The sequence below is a fragment of the Polypterus senegalus genome, chromosome 5 (genome assembly GCF_016835505.1).
Source record: "Polypterus senegalus isolate Bchr_013 chromosome 5, ASM1683550v1, whole genome shotgun sequence".
NCBI classification, from domain to species: domain Eukaryota; kingdom Metazoa; phylum Chordata; class Cladistia; order Polypteriformes; family Polypteridae; genus Polypterus; species Polypterus senegalus.
Genome location: NC_053158.1, coordinates 34,430,212 through 34,447,528, shown reverse-complemented (window position 1 = coordinate 34,447,528; position 17,317 = coordinate 34,430,212). Strand labels below are relative to the sequence as shown.

General features: G+C 40.1%; 1 protein-coding gene across 20 annotated transcripts in view; it reads right to left on the bottom strand.

The window, feature by feature from the left end:
* Positions 1-17,317, bottom strand: part of dtna (dystrobrevin, alpha) — a 480,591-nt gene that overhangs the window by 40,232 nt on the left and 423,042 nt on the right. For 14 of the 20 annotated variants that reach the window (XM_039754468.1, XM_039754466.1, XM_039754464.1 and 11 more), the window contains 4 exons: positions 11,312-11,425; positions 8,025-8,121; positions 6,960-6,980; positions 4,255-4,414 (listed from right to left, as the gene is read on the bottom strand). In XM_039754468.1, the coding sequence (XP_039610402.1) occupies positions 4,255-4,414; positions 6,960-6,980; positions 8,025-8,121; positions 11,312-11,425 (392 nt within the window). The remainder of the gene's footprint in view (positions 1-4,254; positions 4,415-6,959; positions 6,981-8,024; positions 8,122-11,311; positions 11,426-17,317) is intronic. The other 6 variants (XM_039754471.1, XM_039754481.1, XM_039754482.1 and 3 more) reach the window with 1 other exon arrangement.

Sequence of the window (17,317 nt, the reverse complement as noted above, 5' to 3'; positions counted from 1 at the left end):
TGTTATTTTGTCTGTTCCCTCTAATTAACTTGCCTTTCCAAATAACTCCACATTTCTGTACTGAACTTTAGGATTGTGTTTACTATTGAAAAGCACTATAAAAAAAATACAAAGTCCAATGCAGTGGAAGATTATACTGTAGCAAATTTAAAAACTAAAATTTAACATTTTAAATCTGTGGAGTTGAAAACTAGATATAAGGCAAAGATGCTTGTATTCCTACAATGTACTCCATTTTTCTGTGTAATATTACATAAAGCCTTTTGAATAAACTCAAAAATATTTCAAAATTCAACCTGCCAGATACAGCAGCTCTCAAGTTTAATAAGGCTGCATGCCGTAGACAGAACATACACATTGTCTACGATGTGTGAAAGTGGGCGGCAACAATTCAAAGATGGGGCGTGGCAAACCTAAGAGAAGGGGTGGGGTGTGTTTATAAATCAAAAAAAGGCGAGATCTCTTAAAGAAGGCAGGCGCATCCATATACTTGAAATCATAAGCCATTTATTTGTCTGTTTGTTAGTCTGCTAATCTTCCAAAAAATGCTAAACTAATTTTCAGAAAATGTTGCACCTGCATTTGAGTTTTCTGTTGGCCAAAGCATGATCGCATAGACTATAGATACAGAATTTTCTTCTCGACTAGTCTGGAAAACAATTTCATTGTCTTGCTGGATTACAGTTATTACCTAAGGGCATGTCATTTTGTCTCATCACGGGTTGTGTTTAGCCATATTGCATTTCCAATAGATTGTTTTTCCTGGGTTCGCTTCCCGGGTCCTCCCTCCGTGGAGTTTGCATGTTCTCCCCATGTCTGCGTGCGTTTCCTCCAGGTACTACGGTTTCTTCCCACAGTATATTGGTGATCCTAAATTGTCCCTAGTGTGTGCTTGGTGTGTGTGTGCCCTGTGGTGTGCTGGTGCCAGCCCGGGGTTTGTTTACTGCCTAATAAAATATCCTAACTACAGGGTCACGGGGGTCCCAGAGAAAGAATTATTTATAATCAATTGGTTGATCACCTTAACTCCAATAATTTATTTGAGATCTACCAATCTGGTTTTAGGCGTTATCATGGTGTTGAGATGGCCCTCCTGAAAGTATTCAATGACATTTCTATTATTACTGACTCAGGTGGTGCTGCAGTCCTTGTCCTCCTTGACCTGTCCTCTCCTTTGACAATATTGACCCATGACACATTGCTGTTGCGGCTTGAACATCTAGTTGGGCTTAAAGGGGCTGCTCTTAACTGGTTCAGGTCATATCTAACTGGTAGACACTTTTCAGTGACTTTAAATTTCTCTTTTTCGTCTACTGCTCCTCTTAAATGTGGTGTTCCTCGGGGATCCATTTTGGGTCCTATTTTATTCTCTATATACCTTCACCCTATTGGAGCTATTTTTAGGAAATTTAACATTTCTTTTCACTGCTATGCTGATGATACACAGGTTTATATTCCCATCTGCAACTCTGCAATGAATCAAATGCACAACTGTCTTTTTGAACTAAGATCCTGGATGGCTAATAATTTTCTTGATCTGAATCAAAATAAAACAGAGGTGCTTATAGTGTGTCCATCAGCTAAAGCCCAAATTGGTCTTGGACTTCTCGGCTCTTTCTCTGTCTTTTGCAAACCTCAAGTCCGCAATCCTGGTGTTATTTTTAACAGTAACCTCTCTTTTAAGAAACTGATTAATTCTGTAGTTAAGAGTTGCTTTTTCTAGCTTCGTCTTTTAGGTAAGATCAAGCCTTTTCTATCTTCAAGGGATCTTGAGAAAGCTACTCATGCTTTTATCTTTTCTCGCCTTGATTACTGCAACTCACTGTATTCTGGGATTAGCAAATCCCTGATACAATAACAACATTTATTTATATAGCACATTTTCATACAAATAATGTAGCTCAAAGTGCTTTACATGATGAAGAAAGAGAAAAAATAATTAAAATAAGAGAACACTAATTAACATGACCTGGGAGGACAGAAAAAACCTCCAGACGGATGGAGAAAAAATCAAATCTGCAGGGGTTCCAGGCCATGAGACCGCCCAGCCCACTGTAGGCATTCTACCTAACATAAATGATCAGTCCTCATTGTATTCAGGGTTCTCATGGAAGGACTTGATGATGATGGTCATGTGGACTTCTGGCCTTTAATTCATCAATGTAGGGACATACGCAGGTTACAGTTGGTCCAGAATGCTGCCGCTCGCTTTCTGGTTGGGGCAAGAAATTCTGATTCTGTTTCTCCAATATTAGCTTCTTTACACTGGCTGCCTGTCAGTTTTCTAATTGATTTTAAAATCTTGTTGCTAGTTTTTAAATCTTTACATGGGCTTGCTCCTGCCTATTTATCTGAATTGTGTGTTTTACACCAGCCATCCAGAGTGCTTAGATCTTCTGGTCAGTTGTCTCTTGTTGTCCCTCATACCAAGTGTAAAACTAAGGGGCACAGGGCTTTTGCAGCTGCTGCTCCTCGCCTGTGGAACTCTTTACCTCATTACATAAGGGAGTCGTCTACAACTGAACTGTTCAAAACAAGATTAAAGACTCATTTCTATTCACTTGCTTTCCGTGACCTTCAGTAATACTGATGGTTTCTTCATTGTGATTATGTAATCTTACTTCTACTTATTATTTACAGTATTTTATTTATGTTCTATTATTTTATTTCTATTTATGTTAATTGTATGTTTTTTTCTTCTTTTATTGTAAAGCACTTTGGCCACAGCATTCCTGTGTTGTTTAAGATGTGCTGTATAAATAGACATTGACATTGACATAGTCTATGGTGCTTTATTTGGATGCTGACCATTAATCTGTGGAGTGGGTTCCCCATGCCTTTGTCCAAACACAGTGTCTAGCATCTGAGTTCTAAAAACAATTATCTATGCACATCAAAAGGTATTTTTTTTAACCATACAGAGAATTGAAACTTCAGGAGTGAAGGAACAATCCCAATTACTAAGGAAATGTGTTTAAATGTAACAGGTCAAGCCACAGAAACAAAATAACTAGCACATTTTTGTATATTGAAAAATCCAATCAGTGCATAAATTGTATTCCACAGATTCTCTGGAGAAATTTATGAGATGGAGACGTGTAATTAAAGCTTACGACTGGGTACAGACAACAGCAAGTACATTAGTCTGCTTAAGAGTATGAGTGGGCGGCCATGATGTTAGTTTAATCGGGTACACACATTTGTTTCATTAAATAATCCAATTTTTACAGAGAAAAAAAGCAATATAAGTCCCACTCTGTGTTAATATTCTCTAAAGACTTATCTGCTGTTCTTCTCATATTGTTACGATTGCACACTGTAGGTCTTGTTTTTTGATTTGTAGCATGCTTTTCATGTTTGGTGCTTAAAGGGGTCTGAGCTCCTGCAGGCTTCTCTCTAATTTCATCATCACAAGGACAGATGGCAGAGCAGTGATTTCAACAGAGCCAACAACTTAATCCTGGGGAAGTTTTTCCATCAAGCAGCCATTCTCTGGGTATCAAATTTCCATTAGTGCTGCACACCATTGCCTTTTTTTAGGTTAAAAGCAAATGTTAAACAAAATCTAAGTTGTTTTCATACCTGTGCCAGTAGGGTGTGGTAAGGGGATGCTGGGAGTGCTGCAGTACCCTAAAGATGATGTGCAAAGACTAACAGTAGTTGGGGAGCAGAGCAGCAGTGCGACCACAGGCACTGACAGTTCAGCGATGCATAGACGCACACTCTGTCAAATATGATATGGCGATGCATCATCACTGCTGCCCCTCAGTGCATACTGTGAAGGGAGACATTCATCCCCTTATCCTGTGCTGCTAATATGAAACTCAATTTGGAATGAAAGAAAGGCAAAGGATCAAAAGTGGCTGACTCTACACTGCCCTGTCTGAGCTTGAGACTCATTATTAAATTTTGCGCTCCATTTTTATAACAAAAGGGAACAAGGATGCAATAGAAAAAAGCTGAAAAAAATGGGATCTTTTTCTTAAATATAAATCTATTACCAAAATGTTTGTGACAGACCAGTTTTGGTTTTTTTTTTTTACATGGCTGGTGGAATTTAAAATTAAGCACATATTCAGGTTGGTAGGTGAGATGAGTAAAGGAAGCTCAGATCAAATCTATTGCAAATGACTAGAGGATCTTTCTTGGTAAAGGAGCCACCTCCCCATACCTGACCAGCTCTTAAAAATAAACCAGCAAATAAGTAACACAATAAAAGCATTTGACAGATAATATTAAAGCCAAAACACCTACCCAGAGCAAAGGCTTCCTGAACATCCCCTCCAACGCCGGTGAGAGAGTCCTGAGGTGTGTGGGTTGGAGTTGAGCAGGCCGATGCGGAGCGAACTGGCATGGGGATAGGCCGGCTGATCGTATGGCTAGGCGATGAGCGAGGGGAGCCTGCCCCTTGAGTCTGAAACCATCAGCAAAGCATAGTTAAGATTCAGAGGAAATCTTTATCATAAGTAGAAACAAAGATTAAGATCCCACACAGATGACAGTACAGTAACTGCTCACATACAAAAGTGTGCTTGAGTTAGAGTTGAGGTGAAACAGACAAAGAAATTAGCACATGAAATATCTGGACAAATATCACTGGATTTTGCTTCCTGAGCACTTTTGGGTGTACCTTATGGATTTTGCCTGCTGATTACAAAATTTTCCTATTGTTTACCATTTTATTGTAGTTGCTTTTTTTGTGATGTCCTCTCATATTCTAAATATAGCATCAGACGGTGATCCTCAGAGGGGGTGCTGTCGCTAACGGTCTTGTCTCCTTCTGTTTCCTTCACAGTAAAGAGAAGACGTCCGGTGAGGGAAATTGAAACAGAGAAGCCCTACCTCTTCCCACCCAGATAATATAAAAATTGGATGTCCCTGAAAGGTAGTGTCACTTTTTGGATCAGAAAATTGACCAGCTTCGAGCTACCCAAAGCTTGACTCCACCTGAAGAGAAGCCATTTCAAGGCCAATATTCTAGATGATTACTTTATTTCAGTTGCTGTGCCCTCGAGCACCTATCTTTTTGGTTTTGTGCATTAAACGGGGCAGCCTAGTTGATGCCCCGACTTTTCTTCGGGACTCTGTTGAATCTCAAAATATCAAAATACAAAAATAGTAAAACAAATGCAAGTAGAACATATGTGGTGGCCTAAAAGTAGTGGCACTGCTACTGGAAATGCAGCTCAAATACAGCAAGTCCTGCAAATAGGACAGCCAATGCTAAACATTCTCATTATATTAAAAGGAACTGGCCGATCAGTAAGTCTTTGGTTCTAATGAAGAAAAGGGAGGCACATAAAGATATTGTTGATTCCTCTTCATATAAAACTTATAACCAATAAAAATTTTGTAAAAGATGTTTACATGAATATTTGATGCCAAGGTTACTTTTTGTTATTTGAAGGCATTTTTGTTGGTCCACAAATCAGACATGCCATCAATGACAAGCAGTTCATAGATCTGGTAGTGCAGTTGGATGGACTCAAGGATGTTGTTGAGAGTTTTCTTGGAAACTGCAGAGCACCAAACTACATCCAGCTGTTTCAAGTATACAAAACTATGAAGTGCAACATGTCACTAAAGATTCAATTTCTGCTGTTTTAACACTTTGGCTTCTTCCCTGCTAATCGTGGCGCAGTCAGTGGTAAACATAGTGAACGGTTCCATCAGGACATTGCAACAATGGAAAAGTGGAATCAGAGCAAATAGAATCTATCAATGCTGGCTGACAATTGTTGGACACTAAAATGAGAGGCATCAGATGCTTAATAAAAATAAAACTCGGCAACTAAACATTTTAGCTCAATTGAACTAATGTAATGAGTCATCATTATTATGTGATTAAACACACTAAATTTAATAAAAGCTCATTTCTCAAAATTTCTATGTGATACTGTCTGTCTGAAATTAGTTTTGAGTTGAGCTTGAAGTAATCTATTCTAATAACCAAAATACATTCAGGAAGCAAAATGTAGAAACAAATGGTTGTGCAGTGTATGTGCAATACTGTAATTCATTGTACTGTGTAAATTATGCACCTATCATGAAATATTTTGGACAAAATTAAATGCATTTGCAAATAAATACATGCAATAATGAATGTTTTTTGTAATTATGTATTTTATGAATGAAATAAACAATAAAAAAGGGTAGAGGTAAGGTCCTACAACATGGATGCATGATGACTAAAACATATTTGAAGAGGAGCATAAACAGGTCAGATGGAACCTAAGAACAGAGACAGAAAGAAAAACTAGTTTTTTTTTTTCTATCCAGAAAAGTAATCTTATTAAGATTCTAACTGAAAGGAGCATGGGTGCAAAATGGATACATAAAATGTCATAAAAAAGAATTTAGATTTAGTAAAACTAGACAAATGCAGAACAATACAATAAATATTAAATAAGCACATTCAAACAAAATGGCTCTGCCCAAAAACAAGTAGCATGCAGACAGTTCAAACACAAATTCTGACCACACATACAATGTGCTTTACACTAGAATAAAATGCAAACAGTGTTATTAAAAAAACAGAAATCCTCAAGCATTCAATTCAGACCAAAAGCAGTACTCTTTAAGGAGACTGTATTTCATTTTAAGATGACAAATGATCAGTTGGCATAGTGTGATTAGTTCTCTAAAAAGCCTTCATTAGCAGATATGAAACTGGGAGGCTGCTACTTGGGCTGCGAGTGGCATAATGAAGTTTCTGTTAAGGAGGGCATCTCAGGATTCCCCTTGTGGACATCAAAGAAAACAATCGAAGTGCAAATGATTATTTTTTTAGGTCAATGCATTATTTTTTCCACAAGCCATTTGCCAAAGACCACTGCATTACTCATTCCACTAGACAAATACATTTGAAAAGTCAGCAATACCAAGCCCAAGGCAAAGTAACAAACAAATGAAAGGATTAGCAGTAGAAGTTAAATTTCTTTGCTCCCATTAAGACTTACAGCTTGTCTCATCTCTTCTTCCTGCAGGAAAGGTTAATGGTGAAAGTTGAAATGTTATCACACCAACAAGCAGTTTAATGTCCGCCTATCAGTACAGTGACAGCAGAGGAGACTTCAGGATGTGTCCACACAGATTTGTCTTTTTGACAGCTGCTGTAAGCACTTCCCAGTGCTGAAAGGGCTTTGGTGGGCTACATGGATCAGAACACTTTAATGCCCATACAGACTTTGATTTATCTCACGTATTCTAAAGACATGTTGCGAGATTAACTGGTGCCTCTAACACAGTCCAGTAAGTACAGTATGTGTGCCATGCAATGGAGTGACATTCTGTTTGGATTAATTCCTGACTGGCTACCATGCCTTCAGATAGATTTTAGCACCCCAAAAAGGGAGGTTTAAGAAATCAATCTCCAGTTGAAGGGATGCAGTAGCCCACCTACCTTATAGTATCATTAAGAAATGACAAGCAATGACAGTTTTTTGTGAGATGTTGCAGTAACATTTTGTGAACTTTCTCAAAGTGAGTCAAAGTAATCCATCCATCCATTATCCAACCCACTATATCCTAACTACAGGGTCACAGGAGTCTGCTGGAGCCAATTCCAGCCAACACAGGGCACAAGGCAGAAAACAAAGCCCCACCGCAGGGCACACACACACACACACACACACACATCCCCACACACCAAGCACACACTAGGGACAATTTAGAATTGCCATTGCACCTAACCTGCATATCTTTGGACTGTGGGAGGAAACCGAAGTACCTGGAGGAAACCCACGCAGACACGGGGAGAACATGCAAACTCCACGCGGGGAGGGCCCGGGAAGCAAACCCGGATCTCCAAACTGTGAGGCAGCAGCGCTACCCACTGTGCCACCCGAGTCAAAGTAATCAAAGGGTTAATTTGAAAGGTTCAGTATACCATTTATTATGAAAATGTTAGATGATACCTCCACTTATTAGGTCGCCAAAAAACTTGATGGACTGAATAGTCACCTCTCATTTGTCAAACTCCATAAAAAACCAAGCATTTAAACAGCCTAAGTCAAGTGGCTTACCTTTAGCAGCTTCATAAGTCCTTCAAGTTGAACCATAAGCTCCCGGCGGCTCTCCTGGAGAGCAGACATTCTCTGCTCAAGTTCATCTTTGCGTTGCCTGGGAAATAGAAGGAAAATATACAGTTCAGGGAATGCCATGACATGCTCATTCACTGAGAAAGTCTCTTTCCAACTGAAGATCTAATCACTTCAATGTCTTTTCAGCTGCAAGATCCAGAGGGACTTTTGCAAACCTATTAGATATGGCATAGCTGTTTCATGAAGACTCGGCCAATTTAGACAAAGAATATTTAAGATTTTCAGTTGTTTAAACTGACATGGTCCAGTGAAGAAACTACAGTCAACAAATCTGACATACTCTATGACTGGAAGTCATGCAATATGACATTGGCTTTAGGGACGTAATAAGAATTGTTCAATTAAAGTAGCTAAGTTTTTTTTTCTCTGTACTCGTTTTTTCCACTTCAGAAAAGACAGAAAGTGGTGATTGGAAAGGATTTCAATCGGCATGTTGGTGAAGGGAACAGTGGAGACAAGGTGGTGATGGGTAGGTATGGTGTCAAGGAGAGGAATGAAGAAGGTCAGAGGAAAGTGGATTTTGCCCAAAGGATGGAAATGGCTGTAGTGAATACACATTTTAAGAATAGAGAGGAACATAGGGTGACGAACAAGTGTGGTGGAAAATGCACACAAGTAGATTACACACTATGCAGAAGAATCAATCTGAAGGAGATTGAAGACTGCAAAGTAGTGGAAGGGAAAGTGTAGTTTAGCAGCATAGAATGGTGGTCTGTAGGATGACGTTGGAGATCAATAAGAGGAAGAGAATGAGGGCAGAGCCAAGGATCAAATGGTGGAAGTTGAAAAAGGAAGACTGCAAGGTTGAGTTTAGGGAGAAGGTGAGACAGGCACTGGGTGGCAGTGAAGAGTTACCAGACAGCTGGGAAACTACAGCAGATGTAGTAAGGGTGACAGCAAGAAGGGTGCTTGGCGTGACATCTGGATAGAGGAAAGAGGAAAAGGAAACCTGGTGGTGGAATGAGGAAATACAGGAGAGTATACAGAGGGAGAGGATGGCAAAGAAGAAGTGGGATAGTCAGAGAGATGCAGAAAGTAGACAGGAGTACAAGGAGATAAGGCGCAAGGTGAAGAGAGAGGTGGTGAAAGAAAAGAAAAGAAGCGCATGATGAGTTGTATGAGAGGTTGGACACTAAAGAGGGAGAAAAAGACCTGTACCGATTGGCTAGACAGAGGGACCGAGCTGGGAAAAAGATGTGCAGCAGGTTAGGGTAATAAAGGATAAAAATGGAAACGTACTTACAAGTGAGGAGAGTGTGTTGAGCAAATGAAAAGAATACTTTGAAAGGCTTATGAATGAAGAGAACGAGAGAGAGAGAAGAGGTTGGATGATGTAGAGATAGTGAATCAGGAAGTGCAATGGATTAGCAAGGAGGACGTAAGGACAGCTATGGAGAGAATGAAGAATGGAAAAGCCGTTGGTCCAGATGACATACCTGTGGAAGCATGGAGGTGTTTAGGAGAGATAGCAGTGGAGTTTTTAACCAGATTGTTTAATGGAATCTTGGAAAGTGAGTGGATGCCTACGGAGTGGAGAAGAAGTGTACTGGTGCCGATATTTAAGAATAAGGGGGATGTGCAGGACTGTAGTAACTACAGGGGAATAAAATTTATGAGCCACAGCATGAAGTTATAGGAAAGAGTAGTGGAAGTTACATTAAGAAGTGAGGTGATGGTTAGTGAGCAGCAGTATGGTTTCATGCCAAGAAAGAGCACCACAGATGCGATATTTGCTCTGAGGGTGTTGATGGAGAAGTATAGAGAAGGCCAGAAGGAGTTGCATTGCGCCTTTGTGGACCTGGAGAAAGCATATGACAGGGTGCCTTTAGAGAAGCTGTGGTATTGTATGAAGAAGTCAGGAGTGGCAGGCAAGTATGTAAGAATTGCACAAGATATGTACGAGGGAAGTGTGACAGTGGTGAAGTCTGCGGCAGGAGTGACGGATGCATTCAACGTGGAGGTTCTGAACCCTTTCTTATTTGCAATGGTGATGGACAGGTTGACAGACGAGATTAGACAGGAGTCACCATGGACAATATTTCCTGATGACACTGTGATCTGTAGCGATAGTAGGGAGCAGGTTGAGGACGCCCTGGAGAGGTGGAGATATGCTCTAGAGAGTAGAGGAATGAAGGTCAGTAGGAACAAGACAGAATACATGTGTGTAAATGAGAGGGAGGTCAGTGAAATGGTGAGGATGCAAGGAGTAGAGTTGGCGAATGTGGATGAATTTTAAATACTTGGGATCAACAGTACAAAGTAATGGGGATGGGGATTGTGGAAGAGAGGTGAAAAGGAGAGTGCAAGCAGGGTGGAATGGGTGGAGAAGATTGTAAGGAGTAATTTGTGACAGTCGGGTATCAGCAAGAGTGAAAGGGAAGGTCTACAAGACGGTAGTGAGACCAGCTATGCTATATGGGTTGGAGATGGTGTCACTGTCCAGAAAGCAGGAGACAGAGCTGGAGGTGGCAGAGTTAAAGATGCTAAGATCTGCAGAGGGTGTAATGAGGATTAGAAACGAGTACATTAGAGGGTTGGCTCAGTTGGACGGTTGGGAGACAAAGTCAGAGGGGTGAGATTGCATTGGTTTGGACATGTGCATAGGAGAGATGCTGAGTATATTGGGAGAAGGATGCTAAGGATAGAACTGCCAGGGAATAGGAAAACAGGAAGACCTAAGAGAAGGTTTTTGGATGTGGTGAGAGAGGACTTGCAGGTGATGGGTGTAACAGAACAAGATGCAGAGGACAGAAAGATATGGAGGAAGATGATCTGCTGTGGCAACCCCTAATGGGAGCAGCCGAAAGAAGAAGAAGAAGTAAACAGGAGGCTGTGAAACCCTGTGACTGATTCATTTGTATGGCTTCTTTCTTGGGATTCCGTAGGGTAACTTGCCTCCAATGAGTCGTGTGAATTCTCAAGATTTTGTATTGCCCTAAATACTAAACATAATGGCCAAAGACACAAAAAACAAATTTCACAGTTCAAAACAAAAAAAGTCTCTGAGATTCACAGGAAAGCTGTGAGATTTGATGTATCTGTGCAAATAAGTGACTATGGTGATGCAAGGATGCACTTGTGAACCAGAAGTGGAGCAGATGATATGAGATTCCTTTTAGGATACAGGACAAAAACTCATGACGCAAGTGTGCATTTCAGAGATGGACACGAGAATGTCAAAGGAAAAGTACACATAGACATATTTATACCTGAGAAGTCGAAGTTCTGCTAGGAGAGTGGGATTCTGCTGTGCCTTTTCTGGAGGAGGCTGAGACGCCTGTTCATGTTCCAGTCGCAGTCGCTGAATCTCTTGAAGGATTTCTCTGGAAATTAGAAAATACAACATCAGCTAAAGCATTGAGAGATCATTCCTTCACTAAAAGGCATTTCTAGATCACATTGTTTAATATTATGTAGTAATGTTTATCAACATAAAGTGTGCTTAAAGGAATAATCCACCTAACAATTTTATTTTTTTAATATATTACTTACACCATGTGGTTTGTAGTGATGGTAGAGAAAAAACGTAATTGCATTTTTTTACAGTGAACAGAGATAACAGCAATTCAGACAGAATGATAGAATATGGTGACCAACACTGGACAACAGCAAACAATCTCAAAAACATCCATGAAAATTTTTTTTACAATACTCGTGAGGCATAATCCACATGTCAAGTCATCCACTGCATGCCCATTCAGCCAAAAGTGAATCTCTAAAGGCAGGTATTGATATTGGATGAGAAGACCTGGCTCACAGTCCATTTTATCCCAAAGGTGTTCAATAGGGTTGAGATCAGGGCTCTGTGCAGGCCACTCAAGTTCCTCCACGTCTCTATAACCCTGGCTTTGTACACAAGGGCTCTAGTCATGCTGGAACAGAAAAGCGCTTTCTCCAAACTGTTGCCACAAAGTTAGAAGCTTACTGGTCAGGTCAGCTTGGGAAGCATGCACTGGTACAGCATGTTGCTGCACTTACCACACAACGAAACAGCTCGAGATCCTGGTTGGCAACCCCCAGGCAGACCTGAGTTACGTGGGCGACCCCTTCGCCTGGTCTAGCCATTCGGGTCCTCATCCGAGCCGTAGTGCCATAACTTACGCTCCCTCACAATGCAGGTAATGTGTCTCATTGATGACTTCATGCTCATAATTGTCTAAAATGTCTTTATATGCTGTATATTTAACAGCCTCTCTCACTAGACCAAAGGGCATAGCTCAAACCCCAAAAAACAGCCCCAGACCATTATCTCTCTTCCATTAAACTTTACAGTAAGTGCTATACAGTCCAGAAGCAGCATTTTCCTGTCATCTGCCAAGTCCAAATTCCTCCTTCTAACTGCCTGCTAGTGAAGTGTGATTCATCATACCAGAGAACACATTTCCACTGCTCCAAAGTTCAATGGTGACTTGCTTTATACCACTTCAGCAGACAGTTAACATTGTGCTTAATGATCTTAGGCTTGTATACAGTTGTTCAGCCATGGAAACTCATTTCATGACGCTCGTGACACACAGTTCTTGTGCTGATGTTGTTTCTAGAGGCAGTCTGTAACTCTGTTGTGAGTTATGTAACAGAGGATGGGCGATTTTAACACAATATGCTCTTCAGCACTCGGTGGCCACTTCACAATAACAGCACTAACAGCTGATTGGGGCAGATCTGGCAGAACAAAAGTTTCATATACAGACTCATGGCAAAGGTAGCATCCTATGGCAGTGCCAAGTTAAAAGTCACTGAGCTCTCTTCAGTACAACCAATTTTAGTGCCAATGATTGTCATTATGCTTGACTTTATGCACCTCTTGACAATGATACAACTCAATTCAATAATTTGTAGACCACATACTTTTCAAAATACACTGTGTCTTAAACTCTGCAGATGACTCCATTATGGTTATTCTTTTACATGATGAGGAAGACAGTTATGGACCTATTACTGATAGTTTTGTTAAGTGGTGTTATCATTCATTATTACAGCTAAATATCTCTAAAAAAAAAAAAAGGATACAGCTTCCATCTGGATATGAATCTTGAGAAGGACGGAGAAGTGACCCAGAAGGAGTGTTTCAGAGATTATATGCATAATTACAGATGTAGTGTACTCTGGAAAGTTGAAGCAAAGAGCTCTACAGGTCATTTACAATTCTGACAGACATTTAATATTAAATAGGAAGCCAATGTACTTGAGTCACCTGACAGCCCATTAGGCTGAAGTTCAGACAAATAGAGTCAAACTAAAGTTGAAATTAAAATAACGAAAGCAACAGATCCAAACCACATGGAAGTAGACTTAAGCAGATAGGAATGGAGAAAATGGTATGCAAGCCTAGAAAGAGCAGAAGACACGTCTTAAAATACAAAGAATGAGCCCAGGTGGTGACAGAGCAATTTCAAGGCCAGGGAAGGCGGTAGGCATGGTGAGAGGTATGGTCAACCACAACAAGACAAGACAAAAGGATCTCGTCCTGACTAGGGCTGCAACTAATGATTATTTTGATAGTCGACTAATTGTTCAATTTATTTTTCGATTAGTCACGATTATTTCATGCCTGACTATTTTGATGCCTGCGACCTGTGGTTGCATATCCTGTTCTGGGCTCCAGTGCATGTCTTACCTCATCTGCTCACATCTCAACCTGTGAATGTCACCCTGATGTCTCTGCATTAACACAATTAAAATTAATAATAATCAAATTAAAATAACAACCAGTGAAACATATGAATTTGAAAATAATCAGATATTTTTTTATTAGTGTGACCATCACAATAAAAAAGAAATACATTAAACAATACAAACTAAAGTGCACGTAGTCTTTAAACAAAAAAAGTGCATTAACTTAACCAAAAAATACATTGTTAAAACTGAAACGTTTTTCCATGTTTTAGTAATAAATGACAAAATGTAGACATAAACTATATAATGTGTAAAGGCAAAGATCAAATAAACACTTTCACAAAAGTTTCAAGGACGATACAATAGCTTCCATGGCGCAGCGGTAGGAATTGCTGACTTATAATCAAGAGTCCTCCGGTTCGATCCTGACTGCCTCTTATATTTACCGTTTTGAGTAGTGAGTTGCTCTTATTGTTAATATTATACAATAAACACATACATTTGATTGTAACAGCCACTGTAAATGTATAGTACTTGTAAAAGTTACCTTTTTTTTTCACTTTTATTCTCTCAGCCATGATCACTAGGGCAGGGCAATATGGCCAAAAATATTTATCACGATATATATTTGAACATTTGCGATAACGATATAACTGACGATATGATTGATACGAGACAAAATACTTTACAACTCCACAACTTTATTAGTGAAAAAAAAACCCTTCAATTTATTTTCACTTAAACAAGCAGCTGTTTTTATGTGCATTAAAGCTATATAAAAATTTAACAGTGCAAATGCAAATTCCTTGCTGACAGTTTAACCAAAAGGCATTCCCAGTGGAAATGGGCTGACATACCCTGAGCATAACTATGTATAATATCCACAAAACTTAAAAAGAGTTGCTTTGCAACATAAAACATAACATAAAATTCAAGCCTAGAGTGTCCATAGTCTCACTCTGTGTGTTGGTTATAGTCTCCGCTATGCAGTCAATCATATTGCGGGTTGATACAAAACTAACTCTGACCTCTTTAGTGACCTGGCAAACATATTTAATGTACTTAATTAGGTGTTTTACATCTGAGATATCTGTGGTTTCATCACACAGAATACTGAAAAACTTTTCTGTGTGTATATTTTTCAGTATGTTAGACTTTATTTCTGATGCTAAGACATCCAGCAGCTCTTGCATTATTCTTTCAGAGGTGTAATATGCATTTTTACCAACATTAAGACTTTTGAGTGGTAAAGGGAGAGTCTGTTGGATATTCAATTCACACTTGCACTACGGCAGGCACGCATTCTTGACATTTCCACTTTAATCTCAACATTTCTATATTATTCTCGCCGTTTATCTTCAGATTAAATTCGACATGTTGACTTTATTCTCGTAGTTTGTCATTAAAGTAGAACATCATAAACTAAACTTCATCTTAAAATGAATGTTTAATTTACTAGATTTTTCTCAAACCCCCGTCATAAATTATGTAGCAACATGTCGACTTTATTCTCGTCATAAGCGTCAAGATTAAAGTGGAAATGTTGAGAATAAAGTCAACATCTCAACTTTATTCTCGACATATAGTTTTTTTTCACTTTGTCCGTATTTTTTTTTTTTCTTCACTGTGGCCCTAATACGCTTCTGTATAAAACCCTCAGCAATTCAATGACAAAACTTTTGGTCAGGACACACTGTGTGCTGCAAAGGTTTCTGCACACTTTTTGCAATATGGACGCAGGTCCAAATATGAGCAAATATAAGAACGGCAGATAGGGTCACTTTAAACAGGAACCACAGTGAGTGCTACAAGGATTTTTGCACACAGAACACATCTAATACACCTGTATGTGTATATATTGGTTTGCTATGTACTTTACAAGAAGAGAGCTGCCGTATGCTCAGCCGCACTATACAGACTGCGCTGACGCTGAGAACAGAGATATCACTTCCTGACGCCTTGTTTCTGATATCTGACAGGCTGGTTTCACTAGACTTTTTTATTTTATCAGACCGCCTCTTGCCAGCCCACCTCCACATCCTCTTTGCTTGTAAACTGCCGCTTCGCTCCCGCTATTAGCATGTACAGCCCCCTCTCGCCCGCCCTCCTCTCCATACAATTTGCAACTGTATTAAGCTAATACACCCCCGCTATTACCATGTACAGCCCGCTCTCAAAACCCCACCTCCCTATAGTCTTTGCTTTTGAACTCTGCTCTGCCTCGACACCCGCTATTAGCTTTAGCAGTATTTGCCCACCCGCCCGCTCGTCCCTTGCCATCTCTGCAGATCATTAGATCTGCCTGTGCCTGCAGATCTGCGGCTGTCATCTCACAATGTCATGTGAGATGACAGCCGGGCGCTGAACTAAATTGAACTAAACGTTGGCCTCGTTGTCGGTCGTCACACACACTTGTTTTTCCTCCTGAAGATTCCACGAGCTGAGGAACTCTTTTAAGCCTTTGGCTATATTTTCCCCTGTATGGTCCTCGGGGGGAAAAAAACTTGTTTCAAGTCACTTGTTTTGTAACTTCCAGTATTTGTCCACGTAGTGTATTGTGAGGCTCATGTAGGGGTCTGGTGTTCGGCTTGACGCAAAAAACTCCACCGAAGATAATGAATTTGACACCTCAGTACGGACCTCTTCATATAAAGCAGGCAAGACGACTTTAGAGATGTATTGCTTGGTGGGCAGCTTGTAGCATGGATCGAACTTTTTAAGCATCTTTGTTAAACCTTCTCTTTCCACACTCTGAATGGGCATTATATCCCTGGCTAAACAATGTGTCACTGCATTACTTAGTTCCCCCCAGCGTTTGCTACTTTTGTCATAAGGCGTGCAGCTATTTAAAGCTATGCCGATTGTTTGTTAAGTCAGCTTCTTTGGTCTCACCACCACGCTAGTTGAAGCGGACGCCTCTTCACGTGCTTTAACAGCTTTGTTGTACTCCAACAAGTGCTTCTGCTTCAAATGATGAAATAGGTTTGTGGTGTTTCCTCCCTTCGCCACGACGGCCCGCTTGCATGTTCTACAAAAAATTGTGCTTTTTTGGGTATCTGACGGGCGAAAACCAAACCAGTTCCACACCACTGAAGTTGCACCATTTTTACAAACCAATTCTGGTACATCCGTTTCATTCAACGATCCGCTCTCGCCCTTCTCATTCTCCGTAGTCACCATGCTTTTTCCGCCATGTGCGTATGAAAACAAAGGCACTGCGCATGCGCGTTTTACCCATATTCTATCGCGATATTTCATTTTCTTATCATTGTCTAACATTGTACCGGTAATACCGTCAAAGGTATAATATGGCCCAGCCCTAATGATCACAATACATACTACCGTTCCCATGGGATCTGACGCTGTTACTTTTTATCTGAAACTGGGAATAACTGTAGATGTGAGTGGTGTTTTGAGACAATTGTAATGGAAATTCACTCATCTGGATGGATAAAAGCTGACATACAAACGCTGGTGAATCTTCCTTCTTCGAATCTCATTGTCACTTGATTTTTTTCTTATTCAATTTTATTGAGTGTTCCTGCTTATGCTGAATTAGTATGCGCTTTACGACCCGTGATGTCAAAGCCGCACTGACA